This window comes from Heterodontus francisci, chromosome 19, assembly GCF_036365525.1.
Source record: "Heterodontus francisci isolate sHetFra1 chromosome 19, sHetFra1.hap1, whole genome shotgun sequence".
In the NCBI taxonomy this organism is placed as follows: Eukaryota; Metazoa; Chordata; class Chondrichthyes; order Heterodontiformes; family Heterodontidae; genus Heterodontus; species Heterodontus francisci.
The window spans coordinates 16,681,817-16,696,200 of record NC_090389.1 but is presented as its reverse complement, the minus strand read 5'-3'; the positions used below and the strand labels follow the sequence as shown (position 1 = coordinate 16,696,200).

Sequence of the window (14,384 nt, the reverse complement as noted above, 5' to 3'; positions counted from 1 at the left end):
AAGTGATTGGCAAAAGAACCAGAGGCAACATGAGAAAAAGATTTTTTACAAAGCGAGTGGTTAGGATCTGGAATGCACTACCTGAGAGTGTGGTGGAGGCAGATTCAATTGTGGCTTTCAAAAGGGAATTGTATAATTATCGGAAGAGAAAAGATTTGCAGGGCTACGAGGAAAAGGCAGGGGAGTGGGACTAGCTGAATTGCTCTCAGACAGAGCCAGCATGGACATGATGAGCCGAATGACCTTCTGCATTGTAACCATTCTATGATTCTATTCAATGAATGACCTATTTCTATGCTGTAAATTCATGATTAAAATTACAGAACATTCTAAAGTCCTTTACACCCAATACTCCAAACATAGTGGGAGAATGTTGACTTTGTGCCGTAGTGCAAAAGGGTGATAGCGAATCGACAGCCTGTTTTAATCTCTCGCCATTTTTATTTCCGTTGTAGAAATAAAAATGGCAAGGATGTAAAACAGGCTGCTGATTGGCTATCACCCATTTCATACTGCTACACAAAGTCAAAAATACCCCCTGTGTGTTGAAAATGTTTTATGGGTATACTTAATGAAAGAAAGACTTGCATTTGTGTGATGCCTTTCACCTTCTCAGGCTTGTCCCAAAGTAAAGGTCTGCAAAGGAAACCTGACCGTGCCCGAATGTCGGGCCTGGAAGTGTGACCCGACCTGACCCGAACCCGACACATGTCATCGGGTCCCTTTGGGATCGGGTCAGGTAGCAGGCCTTTACATCAGTACATGGATAAAGGCCTGCAACCCGACCCGACCCGACCCGACCCCGACGGGACCCAACGACATGTGTCAGGCTCGGGTCGGGAATTTCCCATATAAGGCGATCCAACAGGGCATTGCAGTGCTTTATCCAAAACACTTCACAGCCAGTTAATTACTTTTTGAAGTGTAATCACTGTTTCGTAGGCAAAAGCAACGGTCAGTTTGCACACAGATCATGCAAACAGCAATGATCATGCAATCTATTTTGGTGATGCTGGTTGAGGGATAAATATTGGCCAGCCTTCAGGAGAACTCCTCACTCTTTGAAAAAGTGCTATGGGATTTCTTTGTTATCCACCTGAACAAATGATGGACAGACCTTGGTTTATCATCTTCATCCAAATGGTGGCACCTCCAATGACACACCACAGAGTACAGAGGTGCTAGCCTAGATTATGCGCTCAAGTCTTCAAGTGGGACTTAAACCCACAACCTTCTGTTTCAAGCACTGCTGTCTTTAGTCAAGCTGATTATTTATTCTCTAATTCACTCATTTATTTTCCAATCGTAATCTGTAAAATTTAGTAACATTAACAGGTGATAAAAATGGATTTGATAGAAATATAACCATTTAGCATTTTAAAAAAGGTATTAGCAGTACCATTTGTTTTTAGCTGGGAGGTAGGATTCTCTAAAGCAGGACATTTGATATACAGGGTTTTTTCTCACACCAAAGCCCCCTTAAGTTCTATAAAGAGTAAAATAGCAACAGTTATTGAGGGGTGCTTTATCTAAACATACTTATTAAGTGACAATAACTCCACTATCCTTATTGGGTTTCAGATACAGCTATTTCTTAGCGATAGCTGGATCAATATATTGAAGAAAGTTCTGCGTTCCAGCCTATGGGATGTTCGTAAAGGTTGGTTTAACATACGGGAGTCTAACTGGGAGGTTTATCGCAAATCTAAGCTACACATGCTAATGGAAATGATCAAGTATAACCTTCAGGACTCTCTCCGCTACCTTGTGCAAGACTCTCTTGTCAACTATACTCAAATGATCCTTGATGGCTGCTATAGTACCCTCAACTGCTCCGATGATATGAAATGGGGAGAAGACCTTATTAACAGCAATTTCAAGTAAGATTACCAAGATAAATACACTTGAGCATATTTCCACCCAGTGCTCTACATTCAGAACTTAACATTTCCTATCAACTACTTTTTATGTCTGTATTTTCTTGATCTACTGTTTTCATACTGTATTGAATACATCACTTAGGTACACAAGCATTAAATGGTTATGATATTTTGAACCAATGTTCTAAATACCAATATTCACTGGTGGTGCTTCTTTGTTTTATTGCTTCTTGCACTCACTTTTCTTCTATTTTGTTTGTTATGCTGTTTCTCACCATCTTTTTTTGTTTCTTCATTTTGTCAAGAGGAACTTCTTAGATAATTTGCTGAACCTGAATGAATATACATTGTTGAAATGGTGCAGTGACTAACATTTCCTAAAATATGATAGTACGATTGCGTTCAAGAACTCCTACAAGCTTATGCCAATTATGGCCTCACACATCCACAATTTTCTTCACTCCACATTGGTGGCTGGACATTGAGCTGCTTGTCCCTAAACTCTATAATTCCCTCCTCAAACCTCTCTGCCACTGTAACTCACTCACGTCTTTTAAAGATGCTGCTTAAAACCGACATCTTTTACCAATTTTGTGGTGAGCTGTCCTAATATTTGCTTATGTGGTTGGGTGGCCAATTTTTTCTGATAACACTCCCAAGAAGCATCTTGGGACATTGTACAACGTTAAAGCTGGTATATAAATGTAAATTGTTGTTGTTTTGGTTCCTTCAGCGATGTCACCAGCACTCAGCTGGCCGCAAACACCACAGTCTCCTCTGTCAGCTCTTGTGCATATTCCAATTCTCTCCTGACTGACCTCCCACATTCCACCCTTCATAATGCTCCTCATAAACTCTGCAGCTCATATCCTAATTCAAATGATTACTCATTCACATTGACTCCCGGCCCAACAACAACATGATTTTAAAATTCTCATCCTTGTGTTCAGATCCCTCAATAGTCTTGCTCCTGTCTGTCCCTACAACTTACTAAAGCCCTATAACTCTCGCGAATACTCAACATTGCTCCAATTCCCACCTGTCCACCTCACTCTCCTTTAAGATGGCCCTTAAAATCAATCTTTTTAACCCAACTTTCGGTTACCTTTCCTAGTATCACATTCTGTGACTCGGTAACAACGCCTGATTACACTCAGTTGAAGTACCGTAGTATGTTTTATTATGTTAAAGATGCTATATAAAATAAAGACACTATGCAAATACAAGTTATTGCTGTTGCCTTCTGTCACTTTCTCATTTGGGCCTTACTGTTTTAGGACTTTAGCTTTGGCCCTCCATGCAGTCTTTTTCAGCTTGGTGCTACGGTGTCATGTTCCAAGTTCCAGCTTTTCAGTCGTGCAGCATGCCTGTTTGTGCAGGAATTGGGAACTGAAGAAGTTAATACAGCATGCAGGGAATTGAGAAAGTTAGTATGGGAGGCAGAGAGAGGTTACGAGAAAACATTAGTAGGCAACATTAAATTGAATCCTAAAACATTTTTTAAACATATAAAGTGTAGGAAGGTGCTGGGGGAAATGCTGCGCCTTTTCGGAACCCAAAAGGAAATCTTCATGTAGAGGCCGAGGACATGTTGAAAGCATAGGCTGAATTTTACCAGCCCCTTGACGCCGCGAGTCACGGTGGGGGGTGGGGGCTGGTAAAATTCTGCGGGGAGAGGCCTGCCTCGACCCCCGCTTGGTGCAGCCCTCCGCCGCCTTGCAACGGGCCCTTCATCTGCATATTTAAATTAACATCAATGATATTTAAATAAACTTACCCGCAGGCGGCGACTGTCCCATGCCGATTTTACGGCCGCCGTTGGTGCTTTGCACGCCTTCGGAACTCTGTATGGAGTTCCAAGGCGAGAACCTGGTGGAGAGGGGGGCGGAATAAAATTTTCATGGGGGGAGGGGTGGGGGAGCTGGGAAATCAATTTTTATTGGATGTGGGAAGGGGTTGAAGGGCAAAACTTAGAAGGTTGGGGGGGTTAGTTCGGGTAAGGAAAAAGGCAAGTGCTGGTCATATCGGGCAATGGAATGACCACTGGGGGGTTGGGGAAGGGCCTCCACATCTTTATTATTTGTTAATAAAAATTCCGATTAATGAACCTTTAAAAATTTAAATTAATTGTAAGGGCTTAAAGCCCTTTAAAAATGGTGCCAGCGCCTGCGCGGGGCACCGGATGCCGTTGCTGGGGACACGGGGGCCACCCCCTCTGCATCATCGGGATGGCCGCTCCACCCCCTCTATTTAAATCAGCCCCTATGCATAGTATTGCAAGGGCTCAGGGATGGCGCATCCGCGCGGCATGCATGCCGCCATCAGAGTGTGCTGCCACGAACTGTAGCACACGCGTAAAGTTCAACCCCATGAATCGTAGAATCATAAATGGTTACATCTCAGAAGGAGGCTTTTCGGCCTGTTGTGTCTGTGCCATATCTCTGCAAGAGCAACGCCCCCCTTTTTTTGTGAGTGTTGCTGGCAAGGCCAGTATCTGTTCATCCCTAACTGCCCTTAAGAAGGTGGTGGTGAGCTGCCTTCTTGTACCGCTGCAGTCTGTCTGGTGTAGGTACACCCATAGTGCTGTTAGGAAGGGAGTTCCAGTTTTTTGACCCAGCGACGGTGAAGGAATGGTGCTATGGTTCCAAGTCAAGATGGCGTGTTGCTTGGAGGGGAACTTGCAGGTGGTTGTGTTCCCATGCGCCTGATGCCTTTGTCTTTCAAGGTGGTAGAGGTCGCGGGTTTGGAAGGTGCTGTCAAAGGAAGGTTGCAATTTGCTGCAGTTCATCTTGTATATGGTACACCCTGCTGCCACTGTGCACCAGTGTGGAGGGAGTGAATGTTTAAGGTTGTGGATGGGGTGCCAATCAAACAGGCTTCTTTGTCCTCGATTGTGTCGAGCTTCTTGAGTGCTGGAGCTACATGCATCTGGGCAAGTGGAGTGTATTCCATCACACTCATGACTTGTGCCTTGTATATGGTGGACAAGCTTTGGGGAGTTAGGAGGTGAGAATTTCCAGCCTCTGACTTGTTCTTGTAGCCACAGTATTTCTATGGCTGCCCCAGTTAAGTTTTTGGTTAGTGGTAACCCCAAGGATATTGATGGTGGGGGATTTAGTCAAGCTTATTCTGGTAATCCTGGAAGTCTTTTCTCATTAGATAATTACCCAATTCTCTTTTGAAAGCAACAATGAATCTGTCTACACCACATTCTCAGACAGTGCATTCCAGATCATAACCACTCGCTGCGTAAAAATGTTTTTCCTTAAGTAGCTGTTGCTTCTTTTGCCAGTCACCTGAAATCGGTGTCCTCCAGTTCTCGACCCTTCTGTCCACACTACTCGTGATTTTGACTATCTGCATCAAATCTTGCAATCTTCTTCTCTAAGGAGAACAGCCCCAGCTTCTCCAATCTATCCACGTAACTGACGTCTCTCATCCCTGAAACCATTCACATAAATCTTTTCTGCTCCCTCTCTCATGCCTTCACATTCTTCCTAAAGTGTGGTGTCCAGAATTGGACACAATACTCCACTTGAGGCCGAACCAGTGTGCTGGATTCAGTGGATCCTCAATGTTGGGATCTGTGGCGGTGAGGGGGGCGGAGGTCCTGAAGATGGCCCTGGATGAGGCACGCCATGGACTTCAACGCCAGCAGAGCCTGGCCCAGTATTACCAGCATCGGCGAGGCCTCGTGGCCCCACCACCCCCCCCCCACCAACCCTGCTGCTCGGCGACGGGACCATAACTTGAATATTTAAATCAATTACAATAATTAATTTAGCCAGATAGTGGGAGGGGTTGTACTTTAATCTTTGTGCAGTTGTGCGGGGAAAAGGTCAGATGGTAAAGGCAAGTGTTTTGGGTGGGGGGGGGGGGAAGAAAAATAATTAATTTTATTTTATTGGGGGATGGGAGAGGGGCAAAAATGATGTCGTAATTTAATTTCATTAATTGTTTCTTTAAATATTTAAATATGCCGGAAGGACTAACAGCCCTTTAAAAATGGCGTCAGCACCTACACACAGGCAGCCGATGCCATTTCCGGGGTGGACAGCCCGTCCCCTCTACGTGATCGGGGTGGGAAGGGCAGCCCATCCCGGCTATTTAAATGAGCCGCCACGCTTGGAATTGCGGCGGCTCTTTGGCTTGCGGCCTGCATGGGCAGGCTGATAATTTTTTTTGCGCCCTGACAATTTCAGGCTTATGAAATTCAGCCCAGTGTTTTATAAAGGTTCAGCATAACTTTCTTGCTTTTATACTCTCTGCCTCTATTTATAAAGCCCAGGATCCCATATAATTTATTAAACACTTTCTCAACCTGCCCTGCTACCTTCAGTGATTTGTGCACATATACCCCCAAGTCCTTCTGCTCCTCCACCCCTTTTAGAATTGTCTTCTTTATTTTATATTGCCTATTCTCATTCTTCCTGCCAAAATGTATCACTTTGCTCTTCTCTGCATTAAATTTCATCTGCCATGTGTCCGCCCATTTTACCAGTCTGTCTCTGTCCCCTTGAAGCTTATTATATCTTGCTCGCAGTTCACAATACCTCCAGTTTTGTATCATCTGCAAATTTTGAAATTGTGCCCTGTAAATCCAAGTCTAGGTCATGAATGATGCTCAAGAAAAGCAGTGGTCCCTTTTATTGTTTGGGCTTTAACTTTGCTGACAAGGCTGTTATGTGGTACTTTATCAAACACATTTTGAATGTCCATGTACATCACATCAACTGCACTACCCTCATCAACCATCTCTGTTACCTCATCAAAAAACTCAAGCAAGTTAGGTAAACATGAAATAAAAACAGAAAATGCTGGAAATACTCAGCAGGTCTGGCAGTATCTGTGGAGAGAGCAGCTGAGTTAACGTTTCAGGTCTGTGACCTTTCATCACAACTTTGCCAGTTCTGATGAAAGGTCACAGACTTGAAACATTAACTCTGCTTCTCTCTCCACAAATGCTGCCAGACCTGCTGAGTATTTCCAGCATTTTCTGTTCTTATTTCAGATTTCCAGCAACCGCAGTATTTTGCTTTTATTTTCGTTAAGCATGATTTGCCCTTATCAAATCTGTGCTGGCTTTCCTTAATAAATCCACGTTTGTCCAAGTGACTGTTGGTTTTTTTCTGAATGATCATATCTAAAAGCTTTCCCAACACTGAGAAACTGACTGCCTATAATTGCTGGGCTTATACTTACATCCTTTTTTGAACAAGGGTGTAACATTTTCAGTTTTCCAATCCCGTGGCAGCACCCCTGTATCTAAGGAAGTTTGGAAGATTATGGCCAGCGCCTCCACCCTGACTTTCCTTAGTATCCTCAGATACATCTGATCCAATCCTGGTGACTTATCAACTTTAAGTACAGCCAGCCTATCTAATATCATCTTTATCAATTTTTAGTCCAACCAGTATCTCAACTACCTCCTCTTTCACTATAACTTGGGCAACATCTACTTCCTTGGTAACTTCTTTGGCCTCCTTGTCTCGAGAGACAATGGGTAAGCACCTCGAGGTGGTCAGTGGTTTGTGAAGCAGCACCTGGAGTGGCGATAAAGGCCAATTCTAGAATGACAGACTCTTCCACAGGTGCTGCAGATAAAATTGGTTGTCGGGGCTGTTACACAGTTGGCTCTCCCCTTGCGCTTCTCTCTTTTTTCCTGCCAACTGCGAAGTCTCTTCGACTCGCCACACTTTAGCCCCGCCTTTATGGCTGCCCGCCAGCTCTGGCGATCACTGGCAACTGACTCCCACGACTTGTGATCAATGTCACAGGACTTCATGTCGCGTTTGCAGACATCTTTAAAGCGGAGACATGGACGGCCGGTGGGTCTGATACCAGTGACGAGCTCGCTGTACAATGTGTCCTTGGGGATCCTGCCATCTTCCATGCGGCTCACATGGCCAAGCCATCTCAAGTGCCGCTGGCTCAGTAGGGTGTATATGGTGGGGATGTTGGCCGACTCGAGGACTTCTGTGTTGGAGATATGGTCCTGCCATCTGATGCCAAGGATTCTCCAGAGGCAGCGAAGCTGAAATTAATTGAGATGTCGCTCTTGGCTGACATACGTTGTCCAGGCCTCGCTGCCGTAGAGCAAGGTACTGAGTACACAGGCTTGATACACTCGGACTTTTGTGTTCCGTGTCAGTGCGCCATTTTCCCACACTCTCTTGACCAGTCTGGACATAGCAGTGGAAGCCTTACCCATGCGCTTGTTGATTTCTGCATCGAGAGACAGGTTACTGGTGATAGTTGAGCCTAGGTAGGTGAACTCTTGAACCACTTCCAGAGCGTGGTCGCCGATATTGATGGATGGAGCATTTCTGACGTCCTGTCCCATGATGTTCGTTTTCTTGAGGCTGATGGTTAGGCCAAATTGGATGCAGGCAGCCGCAATCCTGTCGATGAGTCTCTGCAGACACTCTTCAGTGTGAGATGTTAATGCAGCATCGTCAGCAAAGCGGAGTTCCCTGATGAGGAATTTCCGTACTTTGGTCTTCGCTCTTAGACGGGCAAGGTTGAACAACCTGCCACCTGATCTTGAGTGGAGGAAAATTCCTTCTTCTGAAGACTTGAACGCATGTGAGAGCAGCAGGGAGAAGAAGATCCCAAACCATGTAGGTGCGAGAACACAGCTCTGTTTCACGCCACTCAGGATAGGAAAGGGGTCTGATGAGGCACCGCTATGCTGAATTGTGCCCTTCATATTGTCATGGAATGAGGTGATGATACTTAGTAGCCTTGGTGGACATCCAATCTTTTCTAGTAGTCTAAAGAGACCACGTCTGCCGACGAGGTCAAAGGCTTTGGTGAGATCAATGAAAGCAACGTAGAGGGGCATCTGTTGTTTGTGGCATTTCTCCTGTAGCTGGCGAAGGGAGAACAGCATGTCAATGATGGGTCTCTCTGCTCGAAAGCCACACTGTGCCTCAGGGTAGACATGCTCAGCCAGCTTCTGGAGCCTGTTTAAAGTGACTCGAGTGAAGACTTTCCCCACTATGCTGAGCAGGGTGATTCCACGGTAGTTGTTGCAATCACCGTGATCACCCTTGGCATCACGCATGTCCTGTGGCACTGCTCCCTCGTCCCAGCACAGGCAAAGCAGTTTGTAGAGTGCGGAAAGTATAGCAGGCTTGGCACTCTTGATTATTTCAGGGGTAATGCCGTCCTTCCCAGGGGCTTTTTCGCTGGCGAGAGAATCAATGGCATCACTGAGTTCCGATTTTGTTGGCTGTACATCCAGCTCATCCATGACTGGCAGAGAATGGGCTGCATTGAGGGCGGTCTCAGTGACAACATTTTCCCTGGAGTACAGTTCTAGGTAGTGCTCCACCCAGCGGTCCATTTGCTTGCGTTGGTCAGTGATTGTGTCCCTGATTTAGATTTGGTAAAGACAGATGCAAAGTACTCATTTAGTACCTCAGCCATGCCCTCTGCTTCTCTGCGTAAATCCCCTTTTTGATCTCTTATCGGCCTCACTCCTCCTTTTACCACCCTTTATCTGCCTGTAGAAGACTTTTAGATTTCCTTCTATGTTAGTTGCTGGTCGCTTCTCCTACTCCCTCTTTGATTCTCATTTCTTTTTTCACTTCTGCTCTGAACTTTCTGTATTCAGCCTGGCTGTCACTTGTATTATCAACCTGACATATGTCATATGCATCCTTTTTTTTGCATAATTTTACTCTCTATCTCTTTTATCATCCAGGGTGCTCTGGCTTTGCTTGTCCTTGTGGGATATACCTCAAATGTACCAAAACTATCTCTTACTTAAAGGCAACCTATTGCTCTATTTTTTCCTGCCAGTCTTTGATTCTAACTTATAAAGGCCAGATCTGTTCCCACCCCAATGAAGTTGGCCCTCCCCAATTAATTATTTTTATGCTGGATTGCTCCTTGTTCTCTTCCATGGACAACCTAAGTCTTATGATATTATGATCACTGTCCCTTAAATGTTTCCCTACTGGTACTTGATTCACTTGACCCACCTCATTTTCCAGAACCAGAACCAGCAGTGCCTCCTTCTTCGTTGGGCCAAAAACATATTGAAAATTCTCCTGAACACACTGCAGAAACTTCTCCCCCTCTCTGCCCTCTACTATACCAGACTATATTAGGATAATTAAATTTTCCATTATAACTACTCTATAATTTTTGCATCTCTTCATAATTTCCTTGCAAATTTGTTCCTCTATATCTTTCCCACTATTTGGTGGCCTAAAGAATACACCCAGTAGCGTAATGATACTTCTATTATTTCTAAATGAGTACTTTGCATCGTCTTCACTAAGGAAGTGGATGTTTTTTTTATTCGTTTGGAGGATGTGTGCCTCTCTGGCAGGGCCAGCAATTAACTGCTGCAGTCCATGTCGTAAAGGAATACCCACAGTGCTGTTAGGGAAGTAGTTCCAAGATTTTGACCCAGTGATGATGAAGGAACAGCAATATAGTTTCACGTGAGGATGGTGTGTAACTTGGAGGTGATGATATTCACATCTGGCTGCTGCCTTTATTCTTCTAGGTGGTAGAAGTCACAGGTTTGGAAGGTGCTATCAAAAGAGGTATACTTGGTATACTTGGATTTTCAAAATGCCTTTGATAAAGTCCCCTACAGGAGGTTGGTTTGCAAAATTAAAGCACATGGGATAGGAGGTAATATATTGGCATGGATTAAGGATTGGTTAACAGGCAGAAAACAGAGACTAGGAATAAACGGGTCATTCTCGCGTTGACAGGTTGTGACTAGTGGGGTACCGCAGAGATCAGTGCTTGGGCCCCAGCTGTTCACAATATATGTCAATGATTTGGATGTGGGTACCAACTGTAGTATTTCCAAGTCTGCAGATGACACAAAACTAGGTGGAAATGTGTGTTGTGAGGAAGATGCAAAGCAACTTCAAGGGGATTTGGAAAGACTTAGTGAGTGGGCAAGAACATGGCAGATGGAACATAATGTGGAAAAATGTGAGGTTATCCACTTTGGTAGGAGGAACTGATGTGCAGAGTATTTCTTAAATGGTAAGAGATTAGAAAGTGTAGATGTACAAAGGGACCTGGGTGTCCTTGTCAATAAGTCACTGAAAACTAACATGCAGGTCCAGCAAGCAATTAAGAAGGGTAATGGTATGTTAGCCTTTATTGCAAGAGGATCTGAGTACAGGAGTAGTGAAGTCTTGCTTCAATTGTATAGAACCTTGGTGAGACCGCACCTGGAGTACTGTGTGCAGTTTTGGTCCCCTTACCTTATTGCCATAGAGGGAGTGCAACGAAGGTTCACCAGACTTGATCCTATGAAGAGAGATTGGGAAAGTGGGCCTATATTCTCTAGAATTGCGAAGAATGAGAGGTGATCTCATTGAAATCTGCAAAATACTTAAAGGAATAGACAGGGTAGATGCAGGTAAGATGTTTCCGCTGGTTGGGGAGTCTAGAACTAGGGGACACAATTTCAAAATAAGAGGGAAGCCACTTAGGACAGAGATGAGGAGAACTTTCTTTACTCAGAGGGTTGTGAATCTTTGGAATTCTCTATCCCAGAGGGCTGTTGAAGCTCAGTCATTGAGTATGTTTAAAACAGAGATTGACAGATTTCTATATACAAATGACATAAGGGATGTGAGGATAGTGTGGGAAAAAGGCATTGAAGTGGATGATTAGCCATGATTGTATTGAATGGCGGAGGAGACTCGATGGGCTGAATGGCCTACTCCTGCTCCTATGTTCCTAAGAGGCTTGGTGAGTTGCTGCACTGCATCTTGTGGATGGTACACACTGCTGCCACAGCGCCGGTGGTGGAGGGAGGGAATGTTTAAGGTGGAGGATGGGGTGCTGATCAAGCAGGCTGCTTTCACCTGGATGCTGTTAAGTTTATTGAGTGTTGATGGAGCTGCAATCATCCAGACAAGTAGGGAGTATTCCATCACACTCCTGACTTCTGCCTTGTAAATGTGGGTAGGCTTTGGGGAATGAGTTACTCACACAGAATTCCCAGCATCAGACCTGCTCTTGCAGCCACAGTATTTAAATGGGTGGTCCACTTAAGTTGCTGTTTAATGGTAACTCCCAAAATCTTGATGGTGGGGAATTCAGTGATGGTAATGCTGGTAAACGTCGAGGAGAGGTGGTTAGATTCTGTCTTGTTGGTAATGGTCATTGCCTGGCACTTGTGTAACACAAATATTACTTGCCACTTACCAGCCCAAGCCTTAATGTTTTACAGGTCTTATTGCACGTAGGCACGGACTGCTTTAGTATCTGAGGAGTTGCAAAGGGTTGGGACATCATGCAATCATCAGCAAGCATCCCCACTCTGACCTTATCCTGGAGGGAAGGTCATTGATGAAATAGCTGAAGATAGTTGGGCCTAGGACATTACTCTGAGGAATTCCTGCTGTGATGTTCTGGGGCTGAGATGATTTGCCTCCAAGAACCACAGCCATCTTCCCTTGTGTGGGTATGGCTCCAACCAGTGGAGAGTTTTCCCCTGATTCCCATTGACTTCAATTTTGCTAGGTCTCCTTGATGCCCTCTTGGTCAAATGCTGCCTTGTGGCTCCCTCACCTCACCTCTTGAGTTCAGCTCTTCTGTTCATGTTTGGACCGAGGCTATAATGAGGTCTGGAGCTGAGTGGTCCTGGTAGAACCCAAACTGAGCATCAGTGAGTAGGTTATTGCTGGGTAAATCGTTGCTTGATAGCACTGTTGATGACACCTTTCAGCACTTTGCTGATGATTGTGAGTAGGCTGATGGGGTGGCATTGGCTGGATTTTTGTGGAAAGAACATACCTGGGCAATTTTTCCACATTGTCGTGTGGATGCCAATGTTGTAGCTGCACTGGAACAACTTGGTTAGCGGCGGGCTAGTTCTGGAGCATAAGTCTTCAGTACCAGAGTCAGAATGTTGTCAGAGCCCTAACCTTTGCTGTATCCAATGCCTTCAGCTGTTTCTAGATATCACGTGGAGTGAATCAAATTGGCTAAAGACTGGCATATGTGATGCTGGGGACCTCAGGAGGAAGCTGGGATGGATCATCCACTAGGCACTTTCAGCTGAAGACGATTGCAAATGCTTCAGCCTTGTCTTTTTCACTGACATGCCGGGCTCCGCCATCATTGAGGATGGGATGTTTTTGGAGCCTTTTCCTCTGGTTAGATATTTAATTGCCCACCACCATTCACTACTGGATATGACAGGACTGCAGAGTTTTGATCTGGTCTGTTTGTGTGGGATCACTTAGCTCTGTCTATCACATGCTGCTTCCTCTCTTGCGCGTACGCGCAGTCCTGTGTTGCCAGGTTGGCATCTCATTTTTAGATGTGCCTGATGCTGCTCCTACACTCCTCACTGAATCAGGGTTGGTGATAATGGTAGAGTGTGGTTACAGATTGTGGTTGAATACAATTTTGCTGCTGCTGATGGACCACAGCAACTTATGGATGCCCAGTTTTGAGCTGCTTGATCTGTTCTGAATCTATCCCAATTATAACAGTGGTAGTGTCACACAACATGATGGAGGATGTCCTCAGACTGAAGAAGGGACTTGGTCTCCGCAAGGACTGTGAGGTGGCCACTGCTAACAATACTGTCATGGACAGATGCATCTGCAACAGGTAGATTGGTGAATATGAGGTCAAGTAGATGTTCCCTCCTGTTGGTTGTCTCAGCACCTGCCGCAGGCCCAGTCTGGCAGATACATCCTTCAGGACTCGGACAGCTTGATCAGTAGTGTTGATACCAAGCCATTCTTTATGAAGGACATTTAAATTCCCCTGCCCAGAGTACGTCCTGTGCCCTTGCTACCCTCAGTGCTTCTTCCAAATGGTGTTCAACCTGGAGGAGCACTGACTCATCAGTTAAGGAAGGGCAGTAGGTGGTAATCAGCAGGATGTTTCCTTGCCCATGTTTGACCTGATGTCATGAGACTTCATGAAGTTATGGGTTAGTGTTAAGGATTTCCAGGGTCACTCCTTCCTTACACTGTGCCCATCTCTAGTGGGCCTGTCCTTGCTGGTGGGACAGGACATACCCAATGATGATGATGGAGGAGTCTGGGACATTGGCTTAGGTCATACGTACTGAATCATACCTATGTCAGATTGTTGCTTGACTAGCCTGTGGGACAGCTCTCCCAATTTTGGCAAAAGTCCCCAGACTTAGTGAGGAGGACTTTACAGGGTCAACTGGGCAGAGTGTACTTGTATGGTTTCTGGTGCCTAGGTCAATGCCGGGTGGTCCATATGGTTTTATTCTTATTCAACTTTTCTGCAGCTGTTTTCTAGAACTGAGTTGTTTGCTAGGCCATTTCAGAGGGCAGTTAAGAGTCAACCACATTGCTGTAGGTCCGGAGTCACAGGTCGGCCAGACTGGGTAAGGACAACAGATTTTCTTCCATGAAGGAGATTAGTAAAATAGCTGGCTTTTCTGATCAACATTACTGAGACAAGCTTTTTATTCCAGTTTTATTCATTGTGGGTGAACAGTTATTTATTTTGCAATCCGCTGCA

General features: G+C 45.0%; 1 protein-coding gene across 1 annotated transcript in view; it reads left to right on the top strand.

Annotated features, from left to right (window-relative positions):
• The window catches only part of dnah1 (dynein, axonemal, heavy chain 1), a 697,254-nt gene that overhangs the window by 67,550 nt on the left and 615,320 nt on the right, over positions 1–14,384 (top strand). Inside the window, exon 11 of the mRNA XM_068051405.1 lies at positions 1,582–1,880. Coding sequence (XP_067907506.1) covers positions 1,582–1,880 — 299 coding nt within the window. The remainder of the gene's footprint in view (positions 1–1,581; positions 1,881–14,384) is intronic.